General features: G+C 29.5%; 3 protein-coding genes across 4 annotated transcripts; 2 read left to right on the top strand and 1 right to left on the bottom strand.

The window, feature by feature from the left end:
• The first annotated feature begins 603 nt into the window (after positions 1-603).
• LOC120113776 (sulfite exporter TauE/SafE family protein 4-like) lies at positions 604-21,878 on the top strand. 2 transcript variants are annotated; one of them, XM_039134822.1, is made up of 12 exons: positions 621-878; positions 956-1,115; positions 1,342-1,542; positions 1,650-1,711; positions 1,783-1,828; positions 1,921-1,976; positions 2,071-2,157; positions 2,238-2,288; positions 2,373-2,612; positions 2,688-2,781; positions 2,856-2,996; positions 3,077-3,245. In XM_039134822.1, exons 1-12 carry the CDS (start codon positions 717-719, stop codon positions 3,157-3,159), a joined length of 1,383 nt encoding a protein of 460 aa, XP_038990753.1. In that variant the 5' UTR covers positions 621-716; the 3' UTR covers positions 3,160-3,245. The 2 variants fall into 2 exon arrangements, with proteins under 2 accessions (XP_038990754.1, XP_038990753.1); XM_039134823.1 differs by lacking the exons at positions 2,856-2,996; positions 3,077-3,245 and adding an exon at positions 21,851-21,878 and having other exon boundaries at positions 604-878; positions 2,688-2,793.
• Positions 3,420-5,600, bottom strand: LOC120113775 (leucine-rich repeat receptor-like protein kinase PXC1). The gene is made up of 2 exons (XM_039134821.1): positions 4,250-5,600; positions 3,420-4,166 (listed from the first exon to the last, which is right to left on the bottom strand). The coding sequence occupies exons 1-2, from the start codon at positions 5,580-5,582 to the stop codon at positions 3,496-3,498; spliced, it is 2,004 nt and encodes a 667-aa protein (XP_038990752.1). The 5' UTR covers positions 5,583-5,600; the 3' UTR covers positions 3,420-3,495.
• LOC120113777 (AT-hook motif nuclear-localized protein 1-like) lies at positions 19,287-23,275 on the top strand. Its single transcript, XM_039134824.1, has 5 exons — positions 19,287-19,863; positions 21,411-21,478; positions 21,900-22,031; positions 22,343-22,504; positions 22,711-23,275. The coding sequence occupies exons 1-5, from the start codon at positions 19,461-19,463 to the stop codon at positions 23,062-23,064; spliced, it is 1,119 nt and encodes a 372-aa protein (XP_038990755.1). The 5' UTR covers positions 19,287-19,460; the 3' UTR covers positions 23,065-23,275.
• The last annotated feature ends 1,596 nt before the right edge of the window (positions 23,276-24,871 follow it).

Raw genomic sequence — 24,871 nt, 5'->3', positions numbered from 1 at the left:
GAGTTATTTATTATGAGATGGTCTAATTTTAATTGTTATATTGTGACGAATTTTAACATAAGATAATATTTATATTTTTAAAGATTATATAATAGTTTCATTTATAATTAAGAATATCTTGACGATAATATTTTATATTATAACCGAAATAAATATATAATTTTCATAAATTATTATTAAAAAATATAATATTTTATATTTCAACTTAAAAATATTATCTAATTTACTCTAAAAATTTTAGACTCTTAGGCAATTTTTTTCCATTATAACTTATTTTTATCTTTCTTTTTAACTTTATTAACCACTTGTATTTTAGACACATCCGTTTCAAGGGAGAAGTAATTTTATGATTTGATCGAACGAGTTCACCCACGCTGATTGAGCCACGTGGAGCTGCATTGTGATTGAGTAAATACCGACAAGTTCTTGACTGGCAAATGCATGTGAACTGAATGAATGTCTGTAGGTCACATCTCTCTCGCTGATTCTATAACACGTTTTTTGGATTCTTTATCTCACTCCATCAGTTATTCATTCAATCTTAAACATTTCGTTTTTATTTTGTAATCTCCGCTGTTTGTTCTTGTTCTGTCTGAAAACACAAACAGAAAACATTACCATATATTCCAAGAACAATTGTTCCCTTCTTCACCCCTTGATTCTTGCTGTGGCGGCGCTGGTTTTTTCTTCTTCTGAAAACCAAATATTAATCTGCCATGGCGGCGACGACCAAAGGATTCGTTCTATATCTGCTCTCTTGTTTTTCAATTGGCATTCTCTCTGTTTTGTTCATCAACAATAACGACTATGACATGATGAACCGTAGCTCAAATCTCTTACGGTCCCCAGTTTTATCCCACACTGACCAAGTTTGGCCTGTGAGTTTTTCCCTTTTTTAGTGGCAGAATCATTGTTTCATATACTCGGCTTTTAAATGGTTGTTTGATTTTGGCAGGAATTGGAGCTGAATTGGAGGCTTGTAATGGCGACGGTGATAGGATTTCTAGGTTCGGCTTGTGGAACGGTTGGCGGCGTCGGAGGCGGCGGTATTTTCGTTCCCATGCTTACTTTGATTGTTGGATTTGATACCAAATCTGCCGCCGCTATTTCAAAATGTAAACTTTTCTTCACCTGCTTTCTTATTTTGCATTATCTCCAATGGAACAGTGACCTTTAAGCAGGTCAGAAAAAGGGTTTTCTAGATTTTTCTCATTGTTTAATGGATCATCTCAGTTCATTATTTCATTATAGCCAAGGAGGACAAAAAGTTAACAAAATTGACTTAAGTGATTCAATCAACTGCGGATAAACAATAATAAAGAAATCTCTTTTTGGCTGCAGGCATGATCATGGGGGCATCGGCATCGTCAGTTTGGTACAATCTTAGAGTGCCACATCCGACGAAAGAAGTGCCGATCATCGACTATGATCTGGCTCTTCTTTTCCAACCTACGTTGATGCTTGGCATCACCGTTGGTGTTGCCTTGAGCGTCGTTTTTCCTTATTGGCTCATCACTGTGCTCATCATCATACTTTTCATAGGTTTCTTAAACAATCTTATGGCTTTTTGCTATATTTTATTTGTTTGATGTTTGTGCTGCTTTTTGTTTTTTTTTCCCCATTGAAACGTTACGTTTCTTGTTTTTTAGGTACCTCTTCAAGATCTTTCTATAGGGCAATTGAAATGTGGAAGGAAGAGACACTTTTAAAGGTTTTTTTTTTCCTTTCAATAGTTGATAATATTAACACCCTTTTCTTGCTCTAATTGGTAAAAAAATGCAGAATGAACTCACCAAGCCACAAGGAACAGTAAATTCCAGGGGTGAATGTAAGTTTCATTTTAGATGATTTCCATATCATATTTTAGAACATTTGAAAAGATATTGACTTCATTTTTCATCTTAAATTCTTGAATTTCAGTACTGATAGATACAGAGTATGAGCCATTGATTCCGAGAGAAGAGAAATCCGAACTGGTTAGTGAATCAACCCTTTTTGCTCCAACCTTTCATTTTTCTTTACTCACACGAGTCTGAACACCGAGTTCATAACGTGTTCTAAATATTGCAGCAAATACTATGTTTCAATCTAAGGTGGAAAAGGCTTTTGTTGCTAGTTACAGTTTGGGTCCTTTTCACTGTTATCCAAATCATCAAGGCAAGCTTGCAATCTATCTCAGTTCATCTCAAATTTGGTTGATTATAATGTTCTTTATTTATGTTTTTTTTTTTTGGCAGAATGACGAGGTTCCTTGTAGTACTTTGTATTGGGTACTATTTTGCTTACAGGTAAACCTTAATTCGATGAGAACATTGCAAAAATTATGCTTTCTTTGATTGAATGATTGAAACGAGTTTATGTTTATATTTCAGTTCCCAGTTTCAGTGATGGTTTTTGGATATGAAGCAATCAAATTATACAAAGATCATAAGAAGAGAATGAGCACTGGAAACACTGAAACAATCTGTGAAGCTTCGATTCAATGGAATCCATTGAACATTGTATTTTGTGCACTCTGTGGCATCTTGGGAGGCACCGTTGGTGGATTGCTCGGTTCTGGTGGTGGATTCATTTTGGGTCCTCTTCTCCTTGAAATTGGTGTGATTCCACAGGTAAATTTAAAGCCCAGATTTTTTAAGTGCAATACAACTATGAAACTAAAACCTGTTGTGGTTTTCAATTAACAGGTGGCTAGTGCAACAGCAACATTTGTAATGACGTTCTCTTCATCCTTATCAGTTGTTGAATTCTATTTGCTTAATAGGTTCCCAATCCCCTACGGTAAGCCATAGTCATATCCTTAAAGCAAGTTCTGATTTTTGTCCATTGATCAAAATTGTCACCTTTTTTTCCAGCGCTGTACTTGATGGGAGTATCTATCTTGGCTGGTTTCTGGGGACAGTATTTCGTAAGAAAACTAATAGCAATCCTGAAAAGAGCTTCTCTCATTGTATTCATTCTATCGGGTGTCATCTTCGCAAGTGCTCTCACAATGGGTACGTAAACTTATCGTCACAACTCAAATTAATCGAAATCATTAACTGAAATTCACTTCCTTTGTAATGTGTTTAAACAGGAGTCATAGGCATAGAGAAAAGCATCCGAATGATTCAGAACCATGAATTCATGGGATTTTTAGATTTTTGCAGCAGTCAATGATCATTGACTAAATCTAAACGGAGATGTCGTGGGTCATCACCTTGTTGACCAACCCCAGTACATTCAACGTCTCCTGTAAGAATAAAGATTTCACTACAAATGTGTTGTCGAATGTGAGTGTTAGCTTCTGGCTAACTCTCCCTTTATTTGTGATTTATGTATAATAACACTTTATGCAGCAGAATTTCCGATTTCCCTTTTAATGATCATTCTCGGTTTCGTTTTCGAAGGATTTTAAACATTACAAAAGACACAAACGCAAATAAATGGATCTAACTAAGAACCAGGAAGGATAATACATTAGCAGCATTGGCAATGGAAATCATCAATAACCAGCTATAGTCCATCTTCGGTGGTAGCAACCGAAGGTGAAATCGAATCGCGAGATTCATCGTAATCTTCCCCTATAGGAGACTGTTCCACCCTTATATCCTCTATCATTTTAGCCACTTCCGCCATTGTCGGTCTCTTTTCGGACTGAGGAACCACACAAGCCAAGCCCACATGAAGCATTGCCACGAGTTCCTCCTCGATGTTTTTGTACCTCAAAAGTTCTTGATCGAAGACTTCGGCCGTCCACTCTTCCTTAACAACGGATCGGACCCATTTCGGAAGATCGACAGTTTGTTCTTCTATGTAGACTCGAGGACGAGTAGGGGAAGGGTACTGCGACGGAGCTCTCCCCGTGAGTACTTCCAACAACAACACTCCGAAACTATAAACATCGGCCTTCTGAGACAGTCTTTTAACTTCGGATTGCTCGGGAGCCTTATATCCACCCAATCTTGCTATGGCATGAACGGGGCTTAGAAGCAAAGACAACCCGAAATCAGAAATCAAAGCAACCCCATTTTTGTCAAGAAGAACGTTCGAAGATTTCACATTTCCATGGGGGATTTTTGCTTCACCGTAATCTTCATGAATCTTTGATAACCCTCGAGCTGCCCCTAAGACCAAGCTGATCCTTGTAGTCCAATCCAACGGAATCCTCCCCGGTCCCCTGTTTCCTGTATCAAATTAAAGTCGGTTTAATCGGATAATTTAGGCGCAGTAACAGTTCGATCAAACTGAACAGGAACACTATACATACCATGAAGAAGTGAATGCAAGCTTCCATTAGGGAGGTAATCAAAAACAAGAAGCTTCTCTTCTTTAGCATAATAGTAAGCCTTCAATTTCACAACGTTGGGATGCTTAACTTTCCCAATAATGTCCATGTATTGTTCGAATTCCTTCCTCGGACAAGGATTCGCATCTTTAAGCCTCTTAACAGCGACGACGGACCCATCGTCGAGCACCGCTCTGTAAACAGTTCCCAAACTCCCTTTCCCCATCATTTCGGCCGAAGCTTTCAACAAATCCTCCAATTCGAACTGTTTCCTTCTCTCGAAAAACACCAGCTTACTGTTATCCGTAGCGTTGGTTCCGTCACTGTCGGTGGCGGCGGCGCCATTTGCGTGAACTTTCTTTTCACTTCCGTAGCTACTTCCACGGCCGCCGGAGGCCGAAACACTGTCGTCTCCCCTGTTTCTTCCGCAATAATAAGCCACGATAAAAGAAACCACCACTAAAAACGCCACGCTGGCTGCAACTACAATTGAAACTATAGCACCAGGAGTTAAGCCTTTACGTGCCTTGGCTTTGCTGTCGGGTCCGATGATCGGTGACTGAGGGATCGAACTCGGATTCGACGGAACGGTCTGGGTTGGTGAATCCACCGGTTGAGACCCTGTGAAGGAACAAACCGGGAATGGAGTTGGTCCACAGAGCCCTTCATTTCCTTTAAAGCTTTCTTTGCTGAATTTCGCCAGTAAATTTCTCGGTAACCGTCCGTAAAGCTCATTGTTGGTTAAATTAAGCTCGGTTAAGTTTCTAAGAGAAGAAGAAAAATCTGGGATTTGGCCGGTCAATGCATTGTTTTGAAGCCGGAGAGTAATGAGCCGCTTCAAACCGGAGATTTGTTTAGGAATATGACCTTGTATGTTGTTATTGGACAAGTCGAGGCGAAGAAGGCGCCTGAGGTGCGAGATTTCAGGTGGAATATCGCCGGAGAAATCGTTGCCTGTAAGATAAACGAGTTCGAGGTTAGTACAGTTGGTTAACGGTGAAACGCTGCCGTTGAGTCGATTTTCGTGGAGGTCGAGGATTCGGAGCTGATCGAGGAGGGAAATGGCTGTTATGGGGCCGCGGAGGGAGAGGGAAGGGAGGGAGAGTTCGATGACACGGCCGGTTGAGGAGCAGTTAACGCCGTGCCAGGCGGAGGAACAAGCGTCGTGGCCTGTCCAGTTGGGGTGGAGGATGCCATGAGTGTCGGCTTGGAGGCGAAAGAGAGTGAGGGCATTGGTATCGTTTGGGTAGGAAGGAAGGGAGAAGGAAAGTGGAAGGAAAAGAAAGTATAAGAGAAGTTGGTAAGGGAAATTCATTGTTTACCGGGAACAGCAAAGGAATGAAACCAGACGGTCTTTTGTTTTAAAGATGCACCTGCACTGCATTAGCCTAACGTCTTAGGTTCTTCTTAATTCAAAAAAAAAAAAACCTTATTTTTTCAATGAATGTTCATGGATTATTTTAAAGATACTAATCGTTTTCATAGAGAATAAGACATATTTTCATAGAGAATTGTATGTCCAGCTCAGTTGGTAGAGTGTAAAGAATTTAATCTTGTGCGATGGATAATTTATAATTGGAGGTCTCCTATGGAAATTACTCTCAATGTCAGGTTGAGAACAGTCTATTATTCTACCTCCCTCTTACCCTATTACATATGGGAATAACATCAATTAATTTTTTTTTCATAGAGAATAAGATAATATGTCACTTTTGAATAGAGGGGAAATATGATTAAAGGTGATAAATAGAAGATGAGAATTGGGAACATGAGGATGGGTGCGTCATCATTGCTGTTCTATTCTCCCTTTACAATTTCAATCATTCATTTTCTTTAAAAGAAATCTCTTCATATATTTAATTTTTCAAAAAATAATTTTACTTTTTTTAAAATTATTAATATGTACACTTATTCTTTTATAAACTACTCACATAAAGATTCAATCTTTCATAAACAATCAAATAATCAATTTTAAAATATATATATATATATATTAAAATATTAAACCTTTATTTGATTACTTTTAAAAAATAAATTATTATTTGAACATATTAAAATATTAAATTTTATTTAATCCTCATAAAATATCAGATTATTATAAGAATAACTATTAAAAGCTGAAATTTTATTTTAAGTCTTTATCTAAATCAAAATCTATATTTTTGTATGACCAATAGCTTCACATTACATATAGTTATCCGGAATTTGAATATGAATATATATGGGATGATTCCCGAGGAATGAACTTTTGCTCATCATATAAGGGGGTAATGGCATGACTGAAAAAGTGTTTAAAAGTAATAGCGTTAATAATTAAAGTATATGTATACCATACCATTTCTTTCTTTCTTTTTCCACTTTGGTTAATCTCATGTTTGACGTTTGGAAAATACGCCATAATTGGCTGCCTCTGAGACAAACTCCATACAAAGATCAAATATATAAAATGCCATCTATGGAGAATCATTGGCAATCTTCTAGGTTTTCAATTCAAAACCCAAAAAGCACCCAAATCTTCATACCCCCACTTGCATGCTATGAACCACAAGCTAGGTTTGGATGTCAAATTTGTTCTGGTAAAAAATTTGTAACCTATTAACAACACATATCTTGTAAGTTCAATTGCTGGAATTCAAATTTAACATTTACTTTTATTAGAAAGCACATTCAATAAATTTTCAATTATGTTCAGAAATATGATCATGAATAAAGTTGGGTTAGTATAATTTTTGTGGACGTTTATTATTGTTAAAAAGGGTAGGAGGGGGTTAATTAGAATTGTTTGGTGGTCCCTTAGCTTTAAAAAGCAAGCAACTTTAAGTCATAAGAAAGCAACGTTGGTCGGAGAGTTTCCCGTTCTTTACATCCAAATAGGCAGGTAGCTTACGTACGGAAAATGGTTGCACCCAAGTCTTGTTTACTTGGCTGCCCTTTAATCCTTTATAAAGCAACTACAGATATAAAGCATAGAAATAAGTTCTTTTTATGCACCAGGAATTGTCAGTTCATTTCTGCAAATGTTGTTTATGCAACCATAAAACCAAAGTGTTTAATGATAAAACTATAATGATCGGGATTCCTTCAGTTTCCTGCTCACTTCCGTATTGGGATTTGGTCGCTATGTCTCTGGACATCAATGCTCTTTAGCCATTCAAGGTTTTTCTCATTGGAAGAAGGATTAAATAATCCCGCAAAATATGAATTAAATTAAAACTTTATATATATATTCACAAAATTAAAATTCATGTATCATACTACACATTTAATGATTTAACTAAAATTTATGTATACTTTTAATAATTATTTAATTAAAAAATTAACTCAATTCAAATTTATTTTACTTGATCCAACTTTAAATTTTTTATAATTTAAATTTATTTATTATAATATATCTAATCAACTCAAATAACTCAAAAAATTTTATTAGATCAAATTCAACAAGATCAAGGCACCCCCTAGTTTAACGACAAGGGATGTATTTGATAATAGTAAATCTAAATCTAAATCTAACCTAACATCATTTGGTTTTCTTTAAAATCAAATTGAAATAATAAATTTATCATTAACATTTTTTTAAAAATAAGGACACCAAAAAATAAAAATTTAAATATACAAAAAAAATTCTAAAGCCGCCTATCTCTTTCTTTATTCTTGATTGATAGACGATAGCACCAACCTTTTCGTCATATTTCTTACTTTTTCTTTATTTTTGTTGCATCGCATCTTTTTTTAAGTATTTTAAAAATGTTGTCTGTGTTTTTTATCGTTTGGTCGTTATTATTTTTTATATTTTTTATGATTGAATTTGATATCGTCACGGCTAATCAAAATAATGTTTATTTGTTATCATATTGATCTTCCATGATTCGAACCTTAGATTGGATTTGAATACGCGATTTGTGTTCGTGGATAGTTTTCTGAAGTCTATCAACTCTGATTTATGATTTGTCGGTGTCTTTCAATTGCTTGATCCATTTTTGTGATACGTCTATCGATTATGTCGGATATATTCGTATCTATCTTTTATATGAATTTTTTATTAGGTTTTAAACCTTCTCCTTACATGATATTTGTGATATTAAGTTGCTAGCTTTTATATTAATTGTTATAGAAAAAAATATCTAAATTATCTATTTAGTTTAATTATAAACTTTCATTTGTAATTTTTTATATTTCTTCTTTTTAATAAACCATCATGCATCCACATTTAACTTTATCGCATTGCCAGCTATATATCGTCAACTACTTATTGTATTTGCATGGGCTGCCAAAAGGGTGAGCGATGGTGAAAAACTCTGTTCATATTCGTATGTATTAAATTGATGTTTTATCCAAAATTTAAAAGTCAAATTAATATATTTTTAATCTAAAATTTAATGCTCTAGTAATTAAATGCTACAAATCAATAACATAAATGACCAGAGTGTTATTTTTTAAAATTAATGACTAAAACTGAATAAAAATGAAACGAAAGTGATGGTTTTAACAGTTTACCCTTAAAAAGCACAGTAGTGTTGAGTGATGAATGGTGTTGAAAGAGATGAGCTTTTTTTTATACAAAGAAAGGACATACATGCACGCGTTATAGGAGAGATTGGAGGCGGGATTGTCGTCTAAATATTGTTAGCTTTAATTTCACTCGACACAAAAAGGTATGCTAAGGGGTGGCAAAAGAGAGATTTATTTTTGTAATAAATCTTAAAATTTATTATTTATTTTATAACTTTTAAAAATTCAGCACTATGAAATATTTGAAAATAATTTCGTGATATTTTTAAATTTACCTTAAAAATCTGAATTAAAGTTTTCACTTGTTTTTTAAGGACTTTACTTACACATGGTGTGAAAATTTGTCCCATTTTTTCAAAAAATTTGAACTGTTCATTATAGTTCATATCGATTCTTCGCTTTTTTTAATATTAATTTCGAGTGATCATATTTTTTAGCTTATAAACCACAAATTATCTAAACAATCCGATTTCTATATTATTTATTCAGCAATACTTTGCGACAATAAACAGATTTTGTAAAACGAATATCACACTTTTACATTTATTTATTTAATTAAATAAAGTATCTACTTATCATTACAAAAAGAATAATGATAAACAAAATATATATATATAATTCATTTTTAAATTATAGCTTTTTTTTTTCTTTTGCTTCTTTCTTAAGCAGATTTTGATGGATTAAGATTGGAGGGTCGGAGCAGCGAGATTGGATCATAGGACGGTTTCCTAATGGGCTCTTATGATCGAATTTGGGCCCAACCGTAATACATGAACATCTGCTGATGTCTGATATTTTTGGTCAACGATCGATATATGGCTAATTACATTATATGTTCCAAAATTATAGTTTCGATTGAATTCTCAAAATAAATTATTATTTCTGAATAATATTAATTTCTGTTTGAGCAAAAAAAAGTTTAACATTAAATATCGATTAGAATTTTATATGCTTAAAGATGTTTATTAACCCATACATGTTTAAAAGAAAAGGTAATTAAATTTAAGTTAACATTTAACATCTCAACCTTTTAACTGATACACAAATAATTTATTTTATATACATATATGAATGTTTTTTTTAATAATATGGGATGATTATAAGATAGTATTTATTCGAAATATTTTTAATTAATTGGTAACGCACACACCCTGTAAATGAATACGCAAATAATTCATGATAATCAACGTTATGTAATTTATTATATCATTGTCTGAAATGAGAAGATTCAAAATGAGTTCTCAATATTAGATTGATTCACACTACAATAGAAGCCATTAAAGTTTTTAAAGCTGGATTATTTTATGGGTTTTGAAAATAAGGGAAGCTTTGTACACCCTAAGCTAATTCTTCAAACATGTTGGAATTTTATTTAGTAATTTCTCTTACATTGTACTAGAGATTGAAAGAAAAATAGAAAAAAAATGATAATTAAATATTTTGATGCAGTAAATTATGAATTAACCAATTTGAGAGTAAAAAAATTTCAAATAAATGAGAAAGATGAATTAAATCTTAATTGAAATTTTTTTACTCAAGTTTTAAAGAAAAATCATAGCTTTAACTTTGAACTTGCAGTATAATTCAAATGGTTTGTGTGTGTGTGTGTGGAGGAGAGTGAGGATAATGGTGTCATGATAGAGGTAAATAGAGAGGATTGAGGAATCAAAAAAAGATACTATCGACACAATATGAAGTATGTTCATCTTCAAGGAGAGCTTCGATGTTGGTAGTGACAATAGTGGAGGGGGAGGAGGAGGAGCTGACGAAGGTGAAGACCTTGAAACAAAAGAGCATTGAAAGGAGGGAAAGTTCGCATTCAAAGTCACGACATAGGAGAGGATGGTAAAGGTCTTTGTTGAGGACGAGGAAGTCACAATAGGTGTCGATAGAGAAATTGTGTTATTTTGGTTATTGGATAGGGGAACTTAGGGTTATAGTTGGGGTTAGATAGGACCTGAAGAGGGCTAAGGGTCATCGTTGAAAATCCCTTCTCCTAACCCTTTAATTAGGGACTAATTTGGTATAGTTTTAAAATATTAGGGGTTAAGTTTTTAGAATTAGGATTAAATTAAAGCAAAATATATAAACTTTAAGGTTCAATTTATTATGATATCAATTTTGTTAACATCCATGTCATCTAAATTTATTTTCTAGTAATGACGTACCAATTTATTATTTTTAAGTTGAGTGATCATTTGATAAAATTTATAGTTGAATGACTCAACAAAAAATGTTCCATATAATTAAGAGATTATTTTTGTATGACGCAATATTTCAGGTTATGAGGGGCGAACTTATAAAATTTTAAGTAAGAAAAAACATATTTTCAATAAAAAATATATTAAAAAAAATCTAAATTATATAGAAATTTGAAACTATTAGGGGAGACCACCACCCCACCAACAACTTCTAAATCCATCCTGATTTTACACATTTTGAATGAAAAATCAAACATAATATTAATGAACCTAGCTATAAGTCTTTTATCACTTTTTTTAGGATCAATCATTAAATAAAAATTTATATAAAATATTATATTTTACTACATTGTGGTATAACAAATAACATGGTAAATAAACTCTAACATGTTCTTATGATTAGAGTAAGCCTAAAATAAAAGTGGTGAAAAAAAAAGATATAAAATATGTATATAGTTAAAGAAATGATTAATAGGTTGTCAAAGACGGCAAATTGATGTAAATCAATTTAAAGAGTATGGTTATCCGATAAGTATGCAGTGAAAATTGGCTTTTGGTTCTTCGCATGCAACTTTACTCACTGTTTCAATTTGGTTTCATCATTTCATTTTTTTTTTTTTTTTTTGTGAAATCAGATATCCAAAACTATATTAAGATCAATGGTCCCCCCTTAGCTCCTTTCTTTTATTCTTTATTATTATTATTATCATTATTATTATAATTTTGTTGTTATTATTATTATTATTATTATCATCTCAACAGATTTCAAAAGAAAATCATCTTTGGTCCCTTAAATCTTGAGTGATTAGGTTAATTTATTTTTTTCAACTAAAACTATTTATCACTCACGTTTAATTTTCTTAATAAAATGATTTCCTTTGTACGGGTCTAATCAATAAATTATTAAGTAGTTTAAGAAGTAAAATATATTGTTATTTTCCTTAAAAATATATGGTTTAAACAGTTACGTTTGCAGAATGCGTGAGTATTGTCAGCAAGTACAAAATATTTTGAACAATTACTATCTTGTAGTCACTCGCACTATTAAAAATAAATATAATATTTTTAAAAAATGTTTTTACAATAATATATATTATTATTCAAATAGATACTTTTTGATTTATTCAAATTTGTAATCTATCTAAAAATCCAAATATGTTTTTGATCTGAGTATTACTGTCTAAATTTAAATTGAAAATAAATATTATTATTTATAGATATTTAAATTCATAAAAAAATTAAATTCACAATTTTAAATCATATGTTAATATCTAAATTCACACAAATATGAATTTATTAAATTAGATGGCTACTATGCAGATCCTCTTAGAAGCAAAATGCAAACATACCCTTCGTTTTATAATTTAAACTCAAATTCAAACATCCAAATATGTACTTCGTAGTTTAATATCTATATACATGAAAATACAATTTCATAATAGATATTTGAATGTGATCAGTGTCGGAACTCAATATTATTTTTGGAATATATATATATATATATATATATTACTTAAAATATTTTATTACCTTCAACTCAAATGAAGTTAAAAATTAAATATTTAATAACTTGATTTAAATCTTCAACTTAAAGAAGATGAACAACCAAACATAAAAAAAATAGTATCTTAAAATCAAAAATAATAAAGGAGAATATATTTTCATTCATTTAAAAATAAAATAATAATACAAGAAAACGAATGTTAACTATTTTTAATAAATGTTAACTAAATTTTTAAGTAGTAGTTTCCAAATATTAAAGTAGTATACACTTTTTTTTTGGATAACTAAATTTCATAACATATATATACACTTTTAAAGGGATCAACTTAAGAATTTAATATATATAAATATATACCAATAATAAGTTGGTATAATGGGATGAGATACTAGATCCATTGGCAAGGTCAGAGATTCAAAGCCTGACGTTTGTGAATGGAGCAAATTGGGTTGGGAGGGTCGCTCTCACTTCTGCAGCTCTCACTTATGCAGTACTCAATTCAGATTGATTAATAAATTAATATCAGTGATTATACTACATATATATATATATATATATATATATATATATATGAATAAGTTAGAGTGATTAAATTATGAGTAATTTGAAAGTTAAGTCATTAAATTAAAAAAATTAAACTTTAGTGACCAAAATAAGAGTGATAAGAAAGTTGAGTGATGAATGATGCAATTTACCAATTCACCCGTTAAGTTTTTTGAGGTACTATAACGAAACAAAAATTAAACGCTATATATGATTTTAAAAAAATTAAAAATTTAGGTACTAAAATAGACTTAAACTAACATTTTAAATACTAAATACGTAATATACCCTAAAAATTGAGTGGCCAGGCCCCCTAGTTCTTTAGTAGTTGTTCCGCCTCTGAACGTGATTGTTGTATATTTACTTTAAATTTAACACAAATAAATAATTTTAATATATTCTACAATATCTAAATCCATAAAAAAATAAATCGAACATTTACGCATATATGAATTTACATCATAAATGGTTAATAGGTGTGATTGAAATTCTTATTAATGAACTTTAAAATATATTAAGCATACATAAATAACCAAGCGTGGTTAATAATTTTGTAGTTACTGTTGTCTTTTTATTAAAGTATTGGAAAACCAAATGTATTTGTTTTAATTATCCGAAAGACTACAATGAACAGTCAAAGGAAGGTGACGGAATAAATAAATAAATAGCATATGGGTTGCCTGGAAATTAACTCTTAACCGTTAACCCCCACATGCATACAACTAGTGATAATCCTAGACCCACTTTTTCTAACCAGTTTTTAAATTAACATAATAAAATATTTTAATATAAAAAGTATATATTTTTTATTATTTTTAAATTGAGTGGTTTTTCCATAAAAATTTCAAAATTTTTTTTTTTGTTTTAAACGATTCTATTATTTATATATATATATATCATTTATAAATAAAACTAATTCAAAAGTTTATTTACAAAAATCATATTTATTTTTATCACGTATGAGAAAAATTCGTTCTACTAGTCGCGTCTTCTAAAAGACATATTTTCATTTCATATGAATCATTTGCCGCATCGTTCTCTAACTACTCGGGGAGGAATGAACTGTTTGAAATCATCATCATCAACCTCTCTCAGACCACCGCAACAGACATTACTGATACCGCCAACATTTAACCAATCAATACAAATGCAATATACACCATACACTATTCTATCTTCCTCGACCCTCACACGAGATTATTACCATTAAATTTAATATTTACTTTATATGAATTATCGTTAATAAGCGACACTAATTTACTAATATCATCACATTGTTTAAAAAAGCCTGAATGGAGTTGTATACGTGGATAAAAATGATCGGAGGAGGGTATTATAGGGGTGGGGAAGATAAAAGTACACACATTTTGTAAAGTGCAAATGATAGGACACACTTTTATCTGATATGATAAAAGTATATATTGTTAATGTAAATAATCTCTAATTTATAATTAAAATTTTAAAAACAACACTTTTGAGTAAATACAACAGTTTTCAAATGAGTTAATGAGATTTGAAATTGATTAAGTAACATCAAATCTAATATAAAACAATTTTGATATTTGTACAGTTAAAAAGAATAATTTAGTGCACAGATAATTACGAAAGATCTTGAATTTTGCATTCATATCTTTGAAAGCAATATCGTTTCTCTTTAAAAATATGCTTTAAATTAGGGATACAAGTTTTGGATTACTTATTAAAATATTGATTTCCTTTTACTGTTTTTACAATATGAAAAAGAATTATATATATATATTTTAATAACCACATATTTCTGATTTATTAATTAATTAATTTAGATCGAATACCGTAAAGACGATGATAACCCTTTCAATATGATTAGGTGGTCTATATGTTTAAAACTTCACTAAACACTTAAAATTTTAATATAATTACTTATAATGAAATATGTTTGACATATTAGAGTAACTAGTATATTTAGTATATATATAAAAATATTGTAATTAATAAATCCGAATAAATTAACTGTAATTGAAGTACTCAATTGCATTTGTAATTCTTATAACGACTGAAAATTTATAGAATTTGTAAAAGTAATTAGACTTGAATTTAGTTGTATGACATTTTAATCTTTATTTTATTCATTTTTTAATTTTAATTTATATGTAATTATACTTAATTAAATAATTACAAATCTAATATTGGTTTTAATAATATGTAAAATATGTGTTGTGAGAAAAATAATTTTAAAAAATTAAGTTTAAAATTTAAAGGTTTAACATTGCTATTAAAATATACTTTTGAAAATGTAAAATACCATTTTAGATATTATTTTTTATGTTAAAATATACAGTAAAGTTATATTTAATTTTTTAATTTTATAATATAAGAAATATATTATTTTAAAATTTGATATAAATATAAGAAATTATCAATAAATAAATAAATTTATAATAATTGTGCATGTTACATAAGAATATAAAAATTGAACATAATTTTTATCTAAAAATTGATAAAATACATTGTTTAATAATATATAAAATTTTCAAATCAATAATCTGTTTAATAATATATAAAATTTTCAAATCAATAAATTGTTTATTAATATATAAAATTTTCAAATCAATAAATAATTTATTAAACATATAATCTTTATTGATAAAAATTATAATATAAACATATTATAAGATAACAAATACAAATTAAATCTATAATTTTTCTTAATTTTTTTTTAAATTAAATTCTAAAATTTTTAGATTTTACATTTAAGTTGATAGACACTTTTTTAAATATATTTTTTCTTTCAAAAATATTTGTTTAATATTAAATATGATTTAAAAAATGCTTGTGAACTCAGAAATACTTTTAAAATGTAATAGTAAACACGAACTAAATATGTATAGAGAATATAATTATTTGTACTTACAAAATGATATAATTACAGCCCAAAAATGAAATGATGAGTTAAGTAAATAATATATAGTTTTTATTTACTAATTAGTTTAATAATGTTGCAAAGAAGTGCGAGTTTGGTCTGGGCCGTCAACGGTCTTACCGACAGCTGTTTTACCGCTGTTCACTTTTTGCAGTATTAGAATTAGTTTAAGACGAAAAATATTTAATTATCACTTATTTATAAGTTAAATATATTACGTAAATATTTTAATATATGTTAACTCTTAGAAAATATTGATAATTAATCAATTAATTATTTTCATATAATAAAATATTATCTTAATCCAAAAGAATTAGTTTAAGACCAATGATAAAAATGAATTGGTAAGAGTGAACACTTATTTATAATATAAACATTAAAAGAATATGATTTTTTCGTTAAAATTTATTTTCAAAGTTTAATTGAATAATTATTTTAATTTTATAATAATTTAATTTTTATTAATATATTTTTTATTAGATGAAAACTATTAATTGATTAATTAACAATATTTTCTACTAATTAAACGAGTTAACATATATTAAGATATTAACATAACACGTCTACATATAAATAAGTGATAATATGGTATAATGCCGCATCATAAAAAATATTTATTGAATTAATCACAGCTAATCAAATAACAAATTTATAATCTAATCTAATTAGTTTAAAAATACAAAAATAAAGAAATGAAAATTTTGTGACACATTTTTCTATTTGTTATTAAGACACGTTTTTAGGTTTTTATAATTTTTATTTTTAATATATTGTGACCAATTATATTAGTATAGTAGTATCACTTACTAGGTATTAAGTGAATGTGTCATAATTAATATATTTTCATAAATATATAAATATATTTGATTACGGTAATAGATTAAAATTAATAGTATTGTTTGTCACATTATATCTAGTAAGTGGATTTGGTGGTTAGGTTCAATTCTTAATGCTTTTAAATTTTCATTTCTTTACATGTTTATTTTTAAAACCAATTATATGGTATCTAGGAATGGGCATGGGTCGGGTAGGGTCGGGTTTTTGGTCTACCCGACCCGATCCGAAACAAAGATCTTCCACCCGAAACCCGACCAAAACAAAATTTAACCCGACCCGAACCTGACCCGACATATAACTTAAAAACCCGACCCGATACGACCCGATCAAAACAATTACTTAATTGAAAAAAATATATTGAGGGGTATCATTGTAAGTATTCCTAAATATATAAATACTTATATATATTTTATGAGTCAGGTCGGGTATTTTTCACCTTGAACCCAACCCGAACTTCACACTTAAAAAAACCCGATCCAACCTCAATTTTTAAAAAAACTCGATCCGATCAGTCGAAACTCGTCGAATTTGAGTCAATGTCAATCCCTAATGATATCACATGTCATCATCTAATTAGTACATAATAACATTTTACAGTTACTTTAATAAATAATATTTACTGGCATTATATTATATCACATCATCGCTCATTTAAATATGCATATGTTACATCAGTATTTTAATTTATATAGACTCGTTTAGTTATAAAAATTGTTTTTTATTTGATTTTCATCCAACAAATGGTTATTTTATCTCAAAATGAAATATTAATGGTTAAAATACTTAAAAAAAAATAGAGACCAAACTCACTATTTAACTAAACGTTACGAATGGACTTTGACGTTATATATATTTTTAATACCTCAACTTAAAAATATTATAAATGACCATCCAATTTTAAAAATAATAAATTGATAATTTTTTGTTAAAATGAGTAACGATAAATGATGTGATAGTTAATATAATTAGTATAACAACAAATATAACCATAGTCAGACACAAAATTTATGTTAGGATGCGAGTTTCTAAAAATTTAGTGAGAATAAACTTATAAAATTTAAGAAGACGAAAAATATTTTCAATTGAAAACATATAAAAAGTTAAATTATATAGTAATTTAAAATTTTTAGGAAGATGATTATCCCTACCCCACCCTCTCGATCCATCTCTGAATAACTCTAAACTTATAAACATCATGGACCTTCATGTAACTATAATAAATTGTACATCAACGCTATTAACTTCACGTTAATTTTGTAACAATCAATATCAATCATAAAATAAAACAAATTAATTAGAAAATTAAAACAAAATTATCGATTTAGATTTACTTAAGAAAAAAATGACATTAAATAATAAAATATTACGATAAACAATAAAACCACCTTTTTTAAAAAATAGAAAAAAATCAATTTATATCCTCACAAACAATTCATAGTTTATAAATCACATAATATTATATGCTTAAAACACTCTATCAACAATTTTAAAAATATTATAAAATCACCTATACTAATTTAATTTAGTTAGCATCATACCTAGAACGAAGAGAAAAATCCGAAAATTAGGTCAGCTTTTTTGGGAGGAGAGAAATAAAATATAATTAAGTGAGGGCTTAATCGCCATTTAACCATGGCTGTAGTTTAAAATACCAAGATGAGGTGTCCAAATCACAAAGCTTCTTAGGAAATGATAACAAATTGAAAATTCAGATTCCGAGGATTTGTAATTTTTTTAGTTTTATTAAAATATTTTTTTAAAGAAAAAACATTATTTTTCATATCGATTTATTACTTTAAGGGATAGTTCTACGATACCGTAACTTAATTTAAGGTTAAGAAAATACGTTATCGGAAACGTTAATATTTTTTAATATTTTCAATAGAATGTTATTAAAATGTTATTTTTTTACCGAAAATATTAATTTCATTACCTAAAATAAATATTTTCGATATTAACATTTCTGATAAAAATATAACATTTTAGATAACATCGGATATTAATATTTTCAGTTAAAAAATAATATTTTCAGTAACACTCTATCAAAAATATTATAAAAATATTAACATTTTCGATAAGTATTTTTTTATACTTATATTAAACTATATTTACTTACCATCCATTTTTAAGGTCAGTTTGACTGCATTTTTAACATAACCTTTCCTTTTAAAAACATTGAAGGGTTAGGATCTTAAAACCGAACTATCCTTCGATTTCTTTTGTGGCCCGATGGTCTATATTTGGATGTACCATTATTTAATAAGTATTTTTTATACATGCCATTATCGAATATTAATATATACACACACAAAAGAGAAATAACAATGTGTATAGATTTAAGTATATCTAAAAAATAATATAAAAATTAAATATATCTTTGCGAAAGCCAAGCAAATTGATTTGAGAGACGAAAGGAAAACATTAAAAAAGTAATTTTATAAATTGTAAGGGTAATTTGGGAATGAAAATTAACAGAGGGCATTCTAGTGATTGACCCTGTTTTTAACCTGTAGAGTGCACATACAATACAAGAGAAAAGACCTTAGTTTCCCACTCTCTTCCCTCCCCCCGTCAATGGAGGGAAGTTTATAAAAATCTATATTTTCCTCTCTATTTTGAAGCAAGATTTTCTTCTTCTTTTTTTTAAAAAAAAGAGAGAAAAATCTCTATTTTGTCTCCGATTTTGGTTTGCCATTTTCGAGAATGGAGGAAAAGGAAAGTACGATATCTGGGTCACTGGGCAACTCGGACACTGACTCACCACCTGCACCAGTGAGCAGCCTGCAAGTGTTGCCCCAGGTGATGAACTTCAACAGGATCTTGGAAAGAAACATTGTTAGTTCAACAACAGCGACGGCAATAACTACAACGACAGCAAGCCCTGGATCAGGTGGAGGAGGAACAGTGAGTGATTCTTTGGGGAAGAAAAAGAGAGGAAGACCCAGAAAATATGATGCGGATGGGAACCTTAGGTTACCTTATCCGATAGTGACGGCTCCACCTCCTGGTTTCACTTTATCACCTTCTTCTCCTACCGAGTTCAACTCGTCCAAGAGAGGTAAAGTGAAGTCTCCTGCTGGGAACTGGCAGCTTCTTGCTTCTCTAGGTAAAGTTCGAGAAATTTGAGCTTTTTTTCCTTCATGTAAAAATCTGTTTGGTTCCCGAGAAAAGCACGGCAGAAAATAGATTCCGGCTTATTGCTTATTCTCTAGGTAAAGTTCATTAAAGTTAAATAGTAGTTTTATTTTGTCTAGTTTCCGATAAAACTCTTGTTTGGTTCCCAAGAAAGTGCATAGATTAAAAGAAAGAAAGAAGAAAAATATGGGCTTGTGATTGCCTGCATTGCATGTGTTTTGTTATTATCAATCTATTTTGTTTTTCATTTATAGGGTAATTAGTTGTTAGCCTACGTACCAAGAATAAGTATAATAAAAAAATATTTTATGGGATAAATCTCTAATGGGACATAGAAATATAGCCTTAAGAGACTTACTTTATTTTTTCTTTCTTTAAGTATTTTTTTAGTTTCTCTATTTCTCACCCAACTCATTGTGGGTGGTTGATTCATGCTTTCTATGGTAACCAAAGTATTTGTTTATTTATTTATAATCTTCTGTATTAGATTTATTAATATATTAATTTGAATAGAGTAATATAAAGACTTATTATTGGAGCTTCCTTACTAATACAGTTTGTTCTATTTAAATTCAAATTCTTGATTTTATTTTAAAAATTAGTGTTTTATCTTAATAGACTTATTGATAATTAATTCTAAATAATTCATAACAATAATATTTATTTATTTATTTAAATAAGTTTGCTCTATTTGATGCATGGGTGTAGTAAACCATGAAGCTGTAATCTAATTAAAGATAAATGGAAGAAAATTTTAATTTTGATAAAAAATTTGAATTTCACATACGAGTTAATATGATTTTTGATAGTATTTTATTTACTAAGGGTATAGATATATAATTATTATCATTACATCAAATATGAACGGTTCATCAAATAATAAATGCAGTTTTTCACATTATTTACAACATTGACAAAAACCACAATATTTTGAAGGAACGTGATAGCAAAATTTTAGGAAGTAGGTATTTTGGTTCTCAGGTTTCTATATTTGTCCATTAGCCCATTTGCTAGAAATTAAATTAGTATCTATAAAAAGGATACCCATTTAAGTTACAGATTAATTATTAATACATTGATCAGGTGGTGACTTTATTCACCATTTCAATGCATTACCTAAAATTATTAATCTTATACTTTCAGTGTTAGAAATTAGCTCTTGAAAAAGGTATCCTAAGTTGGTGAATTTTTTGGCCAAAGAAATTTGGTGAATTTTAGGTTCACTTTTATTTTCATGACTCATTTCCTTGTATTTATTTGCATTGATTATTAATTTCAAAAAACTATATATATCTATATTAATAATAATATAATTTTTATGATTGAGATTGGTGTCACAAGTTAATCGAATGTGATATTTTTTATGATTGTGTCTAAATTTTATTTTGGGTTTAATTCGGAATATATTCATATTATTAGTTTATTTGTACTTTTAATAATTGATAATGATTTATTTGGATATGTACGTTTGTAAATCTATTTTTTTACTCACATAATCTATATATTAAATTTTGACAGGAGAATTATTTGCTAATACGGCTGGAGGGGACTTCACTGCACATGTGGTCAAAGTTAATACTGGAGAGGTATTTACCCCAAATGTCAGCTAATTGAGGCTGTAATTTGTGAAGATTTTGGCTAAAATACTTTTACAAAATTTGAGAAAAAGGTTAAAAATTAAGCTCCCTTTTTATTTTCAATTTTAAACATTTAATTTAATCATTAGCGTCATTATTTTTTATTAAAAAAATTGGCCTCTGGACTAATTTATTAGACTGCCCTCATATTTAGTGTCACATGATTGATGGAAAACTAATTTTATTTTTTGAAAAATTACGATGAAAATATTAATTGTATTAGTGTTAATTATTGTACTATGATTTTTAAAATGAAAAAAAATATATTTTAGGTATCGAGATAAAAATATCAAATTTTACCGAAGTATTGAAATTTGCAGATCGTTCTTAATGATGGGAGACATTAATTATAAATTAATTGAAATTGCAGGATGTTGCAGGGAAAATTCTTTCTCTATCAGAGAAGGGTCCTCGTGGGATTTGTATTCTATCAGCAAATGGAGCTGTTTCTAATGTAACCATCCGACAACCTGGTTCATCCGGTGGGATTCTAACATTCGAGGTCTGTTTTTTTCCTTTTGAAATTTCTGTCTTTTTTGTTTAAAATTATGCCCTATGTTTATTTACTTAGATGAAGTTTGAGATTTTTGACTCGTGCATTCAACGTATTTAAATTCTTTTATTTTTTCTATTAAAATATTCAGTTAAATCATTGATATTGTCAGTGTTTTCTTATAAATTTATTTACTCGTGTTTGGTGTTCATACCTATCGTATTCATGGTTTATACGTTGCATGTTGTAAACGTTTCCAAAAGTTTATTCTTTTCAGAATCACTGGAGTTGAAATTTGGAATTAATTTGCATTAATGCAGGGCCGGTTTGAGATATTGTCTTTAACCGGATCATTTACCTTCAGTGACAATGGTGGTACAAAGAATAGAACCGGTGGTTTAAGTGTTTCATTGGCTGGACCAGATGGTCGTGTAATAGGTGGTGCACTTGCTGGTACATTGTTGGCTGCTAGCCCTATACAAGTTAGTCCTTTCCTACTTGTTATCATATTCAAGACTCTTCATTTCTTCGAAAATATTGTCTATTTCCTTCACCTATTAAGATATAATTACACGAATATTATGATTTTATTATAATTCAATCTCCATTTTCTAGCACAAATTTTTGTTTTAGCCTTGTTCTATATTGCGTGATACATATACGTACAATTCCATTTTTCTTTTGATAGATTGTGGTGGGGAGCTTCGTTCCAAATGCGTATAAAGTGCAGAAAAGGAAGTCATACCGTGAGCAGCACACGGTGACAGCTTCCACGGTCCCCGTCATCTCTTCAGCCATGGCGACGGTGGAAGAAGCAAGGTCAATCTTCTCACAAACAAAACCCGATGGGGAAAACAATATGAAACCAACATCGCCGTTTCAAGGGGTAACCCTTGGGGAGGCGAGTAATAACATAACTGATCATAAAAACATAGCCAATATTCCAGCAGCCTCCATCGTTTCCGGTTGGAATAACAGCTCGGAACCGGCCTCGATCCATCGGCCATCACCTGATATTAACGTGTCAGTGCCTAGTGAATAGGGTAATTAACTCCCTTGAGAAAACTCTTCGTTCGAGGTTTAGCCATTTTAGGATCCCGGAAAGCACGGACATGATAAATGGAACTCGGTTCAAACTAATTTTTATTTACATCTTCGTTTGGATTGTGACAATTAGATGCAAAAATTTCTAGAATTTTTATCTGATGTTTTGATACATGGATTTTAACTTCACTGAATTTAGAACAGATTTATGGTCAATTTATTGTGTTTGGTAACATGTTTTTTTTATTGTTGTTTACTTGTTAGTTGTTACACGTTTATTTGGAAATTGCAAATGCGCGTACTGAAGTTGTGTTGCATTGTACTGGATTGCTTGTAGAATTTGAAAAAGTTTTGAAAATGTCGTCTGTTTAACTGGCGATTGAAATCTTCAATAATATATGTTGTGTTCCCATTATCTTTATGTATAGCTTTAGCTTCAAAAATTTATTCCTGATTTTTAAAAAAGCTTTACAAATTGTTGATCGAATTTAAGAAACCGTATTGAGAGCCACAAACTCTCTTATGGAATTTTTTTATTTTACAGTTGAAAAGTTTTAAACTTATGTATTTAAGAAGTGTTAAAATCTAAAGATTAAAAGTACACAAATTTGGAAACCTATTGCATGTTGGAGATTCTAGCTATATGTTCCGACAAAGAATACGAGTTAGATTTATTCCAAATTTTCTATGGAATTATACAACGGATCAAATATAAATTTAATTAAAAGGGGAAAAAACAATTGAAGTATCGCTTTCAATAAGCTTATCGTCATTGAACATGCGGATCCCATAAAAACTCATAAATCGAACCCCAAAACATTAGAAGGGCACGCCGGGATACATATAATTGACCTTCTGGATTTTTTTGCCTCCTTGACTTCAATGGATGGCATTAATCTGCTTGTATCCGTAAGTAATTTATTATTTCCCCGCAATTTTAAATTTAAAAGAAAATCACTTTTTGTGGTATGGAAATGTAATCTTGCAGCTAATTTTGTCAGATATTAGAAATTAAACATATAAATGGAAATTGTAATGAATTTAATTCAATTACTTGAATCAAATTTGAAGCAAAATTCTTAGTTTTCTAATTTAATTAATAATAATTACACTTTTATTTAAATTTAATTATAAATACGTAAATAATAAATAGAATCTTAATGTTTTATTATTATTATTATTATTCGAATTCGGGTCGTGCTTGCTCTCATCATGAATAGAATAGCCAAAAAAAAGGAATAAAAGACTCATCACACAGCTCACCACCTAATTGGCTTTATTCTTTTTTCAACTCCCATCATTTTTTTTAATCAATCACTAGTATTCAATCTATTAATTGACTAATCAAGATCAGGTATTACAAAGGCAATGATGACCCTTCCAATTCAATTTGCTCCATTTGCAAACGTCAAGGTTCGAAACCCTGACATTTGCTTAAGGAATCTATTGCTTAATCCACTATATTAATTGATTGTTGGTTTTAAATCACATCATTTGATAATATGTAAAAAAATATTCTTATACAGATGTAGGACCGCTGGATGAGTGAAAATAGACGGTTTAGGTTAACAATGAGAATTGAGAAAATATTAATTGAAAAAATAAGAGTTAATCTCAATCATTTACCTTCACTCATCTAATAACTTAAATATGTGTAAAACTAAAAAAATTGCATTGTATAAGTGAATCCTAACCCATTTTTATAATTGTAATATTACAAAATTTAAGTATTATTTAAATATATATTTATTTCATTTGATATATTTTATGATTATAATACTAAATCTTTGAAGTATTATTAAAAC

Source organism: Hibiscus syriacus, unplaced genomic scaffold, assembly GCF_006381635.1.
Source record: "Hibiscus syriacus cultivar Baekdansim isolate YM2019G1 unplaced genomic scaffold, ASM638163v2 tig00110213_pilon, whole genome shotgun sequence".
Taxonomy (NCBI): Eukaryota; Viridiplantae; Streptophyta; class Magnoliopsida; order Malvales; family Malvaceae; genus Hibiscus; species Hibiscus syriacus.
This window is presented reverse-complemented; position numbering and strand designations above follow the sequence as displayed.

Bases quoted from the DNA above. Each gene is read 5' to 3' on its own strand.
- LOC120113777 (XM_039134824.1), top strand. From the start codon at position 19,461: ATGGAGGAAAAGGAAAGTACGATATCTGGGTCACTGGGCAACTCGGAC. The intron at 21,479-21,899 runs GTATTTACCCCA...TTGAAATTGCAG, and splicing joins TCAAAGTTAATACTGGAGAG to GATGTTGCAGGGAAAATTCT. The intron at 22,505-22,710 runs GTTAGTCCTTTC...TTCTTTTGATAG, and splicing joins TGGCTGCTAGCCCTATACAA to ATTGTGGTGGGGAGCTTCGT.
- LOC120113776 (XM_039134822.1), top strand. From the start codon at position 717: ATGGCGGCGACGACCAAAGGATTCGTTCTATATCTGCTCTCTTGTTTT. The intron at 1,829-1,920 runs GTAAGTTTCATT...CTTGAATTTCAG, and splicing joins AGTAAATTCCAGGGGTGAAT to TACTGATAGATACAGAGTAT. The intron at 2,289-2,372 runs GTAAACCTTAAT...TTTATATTTCAG, and splicing joins GGGTACTATTTTGCTTACAG to TTCCCAGTTTCAGTGATGGT.
- LOC120113775 (XM_039134821.1), bottom strand. From the start codon at position 5,582: ATGAATTTCCCTTACCAACTTCTCTTATACTTTCTTTTCCTTCCACTT. The intron at 4,167-4,249 runs GTATGTATAGTG...AATTTGATACAG, and splicing joins CTTGCATTCACTTCTTCATG to GAAACAGGGGACCGGGGAGG.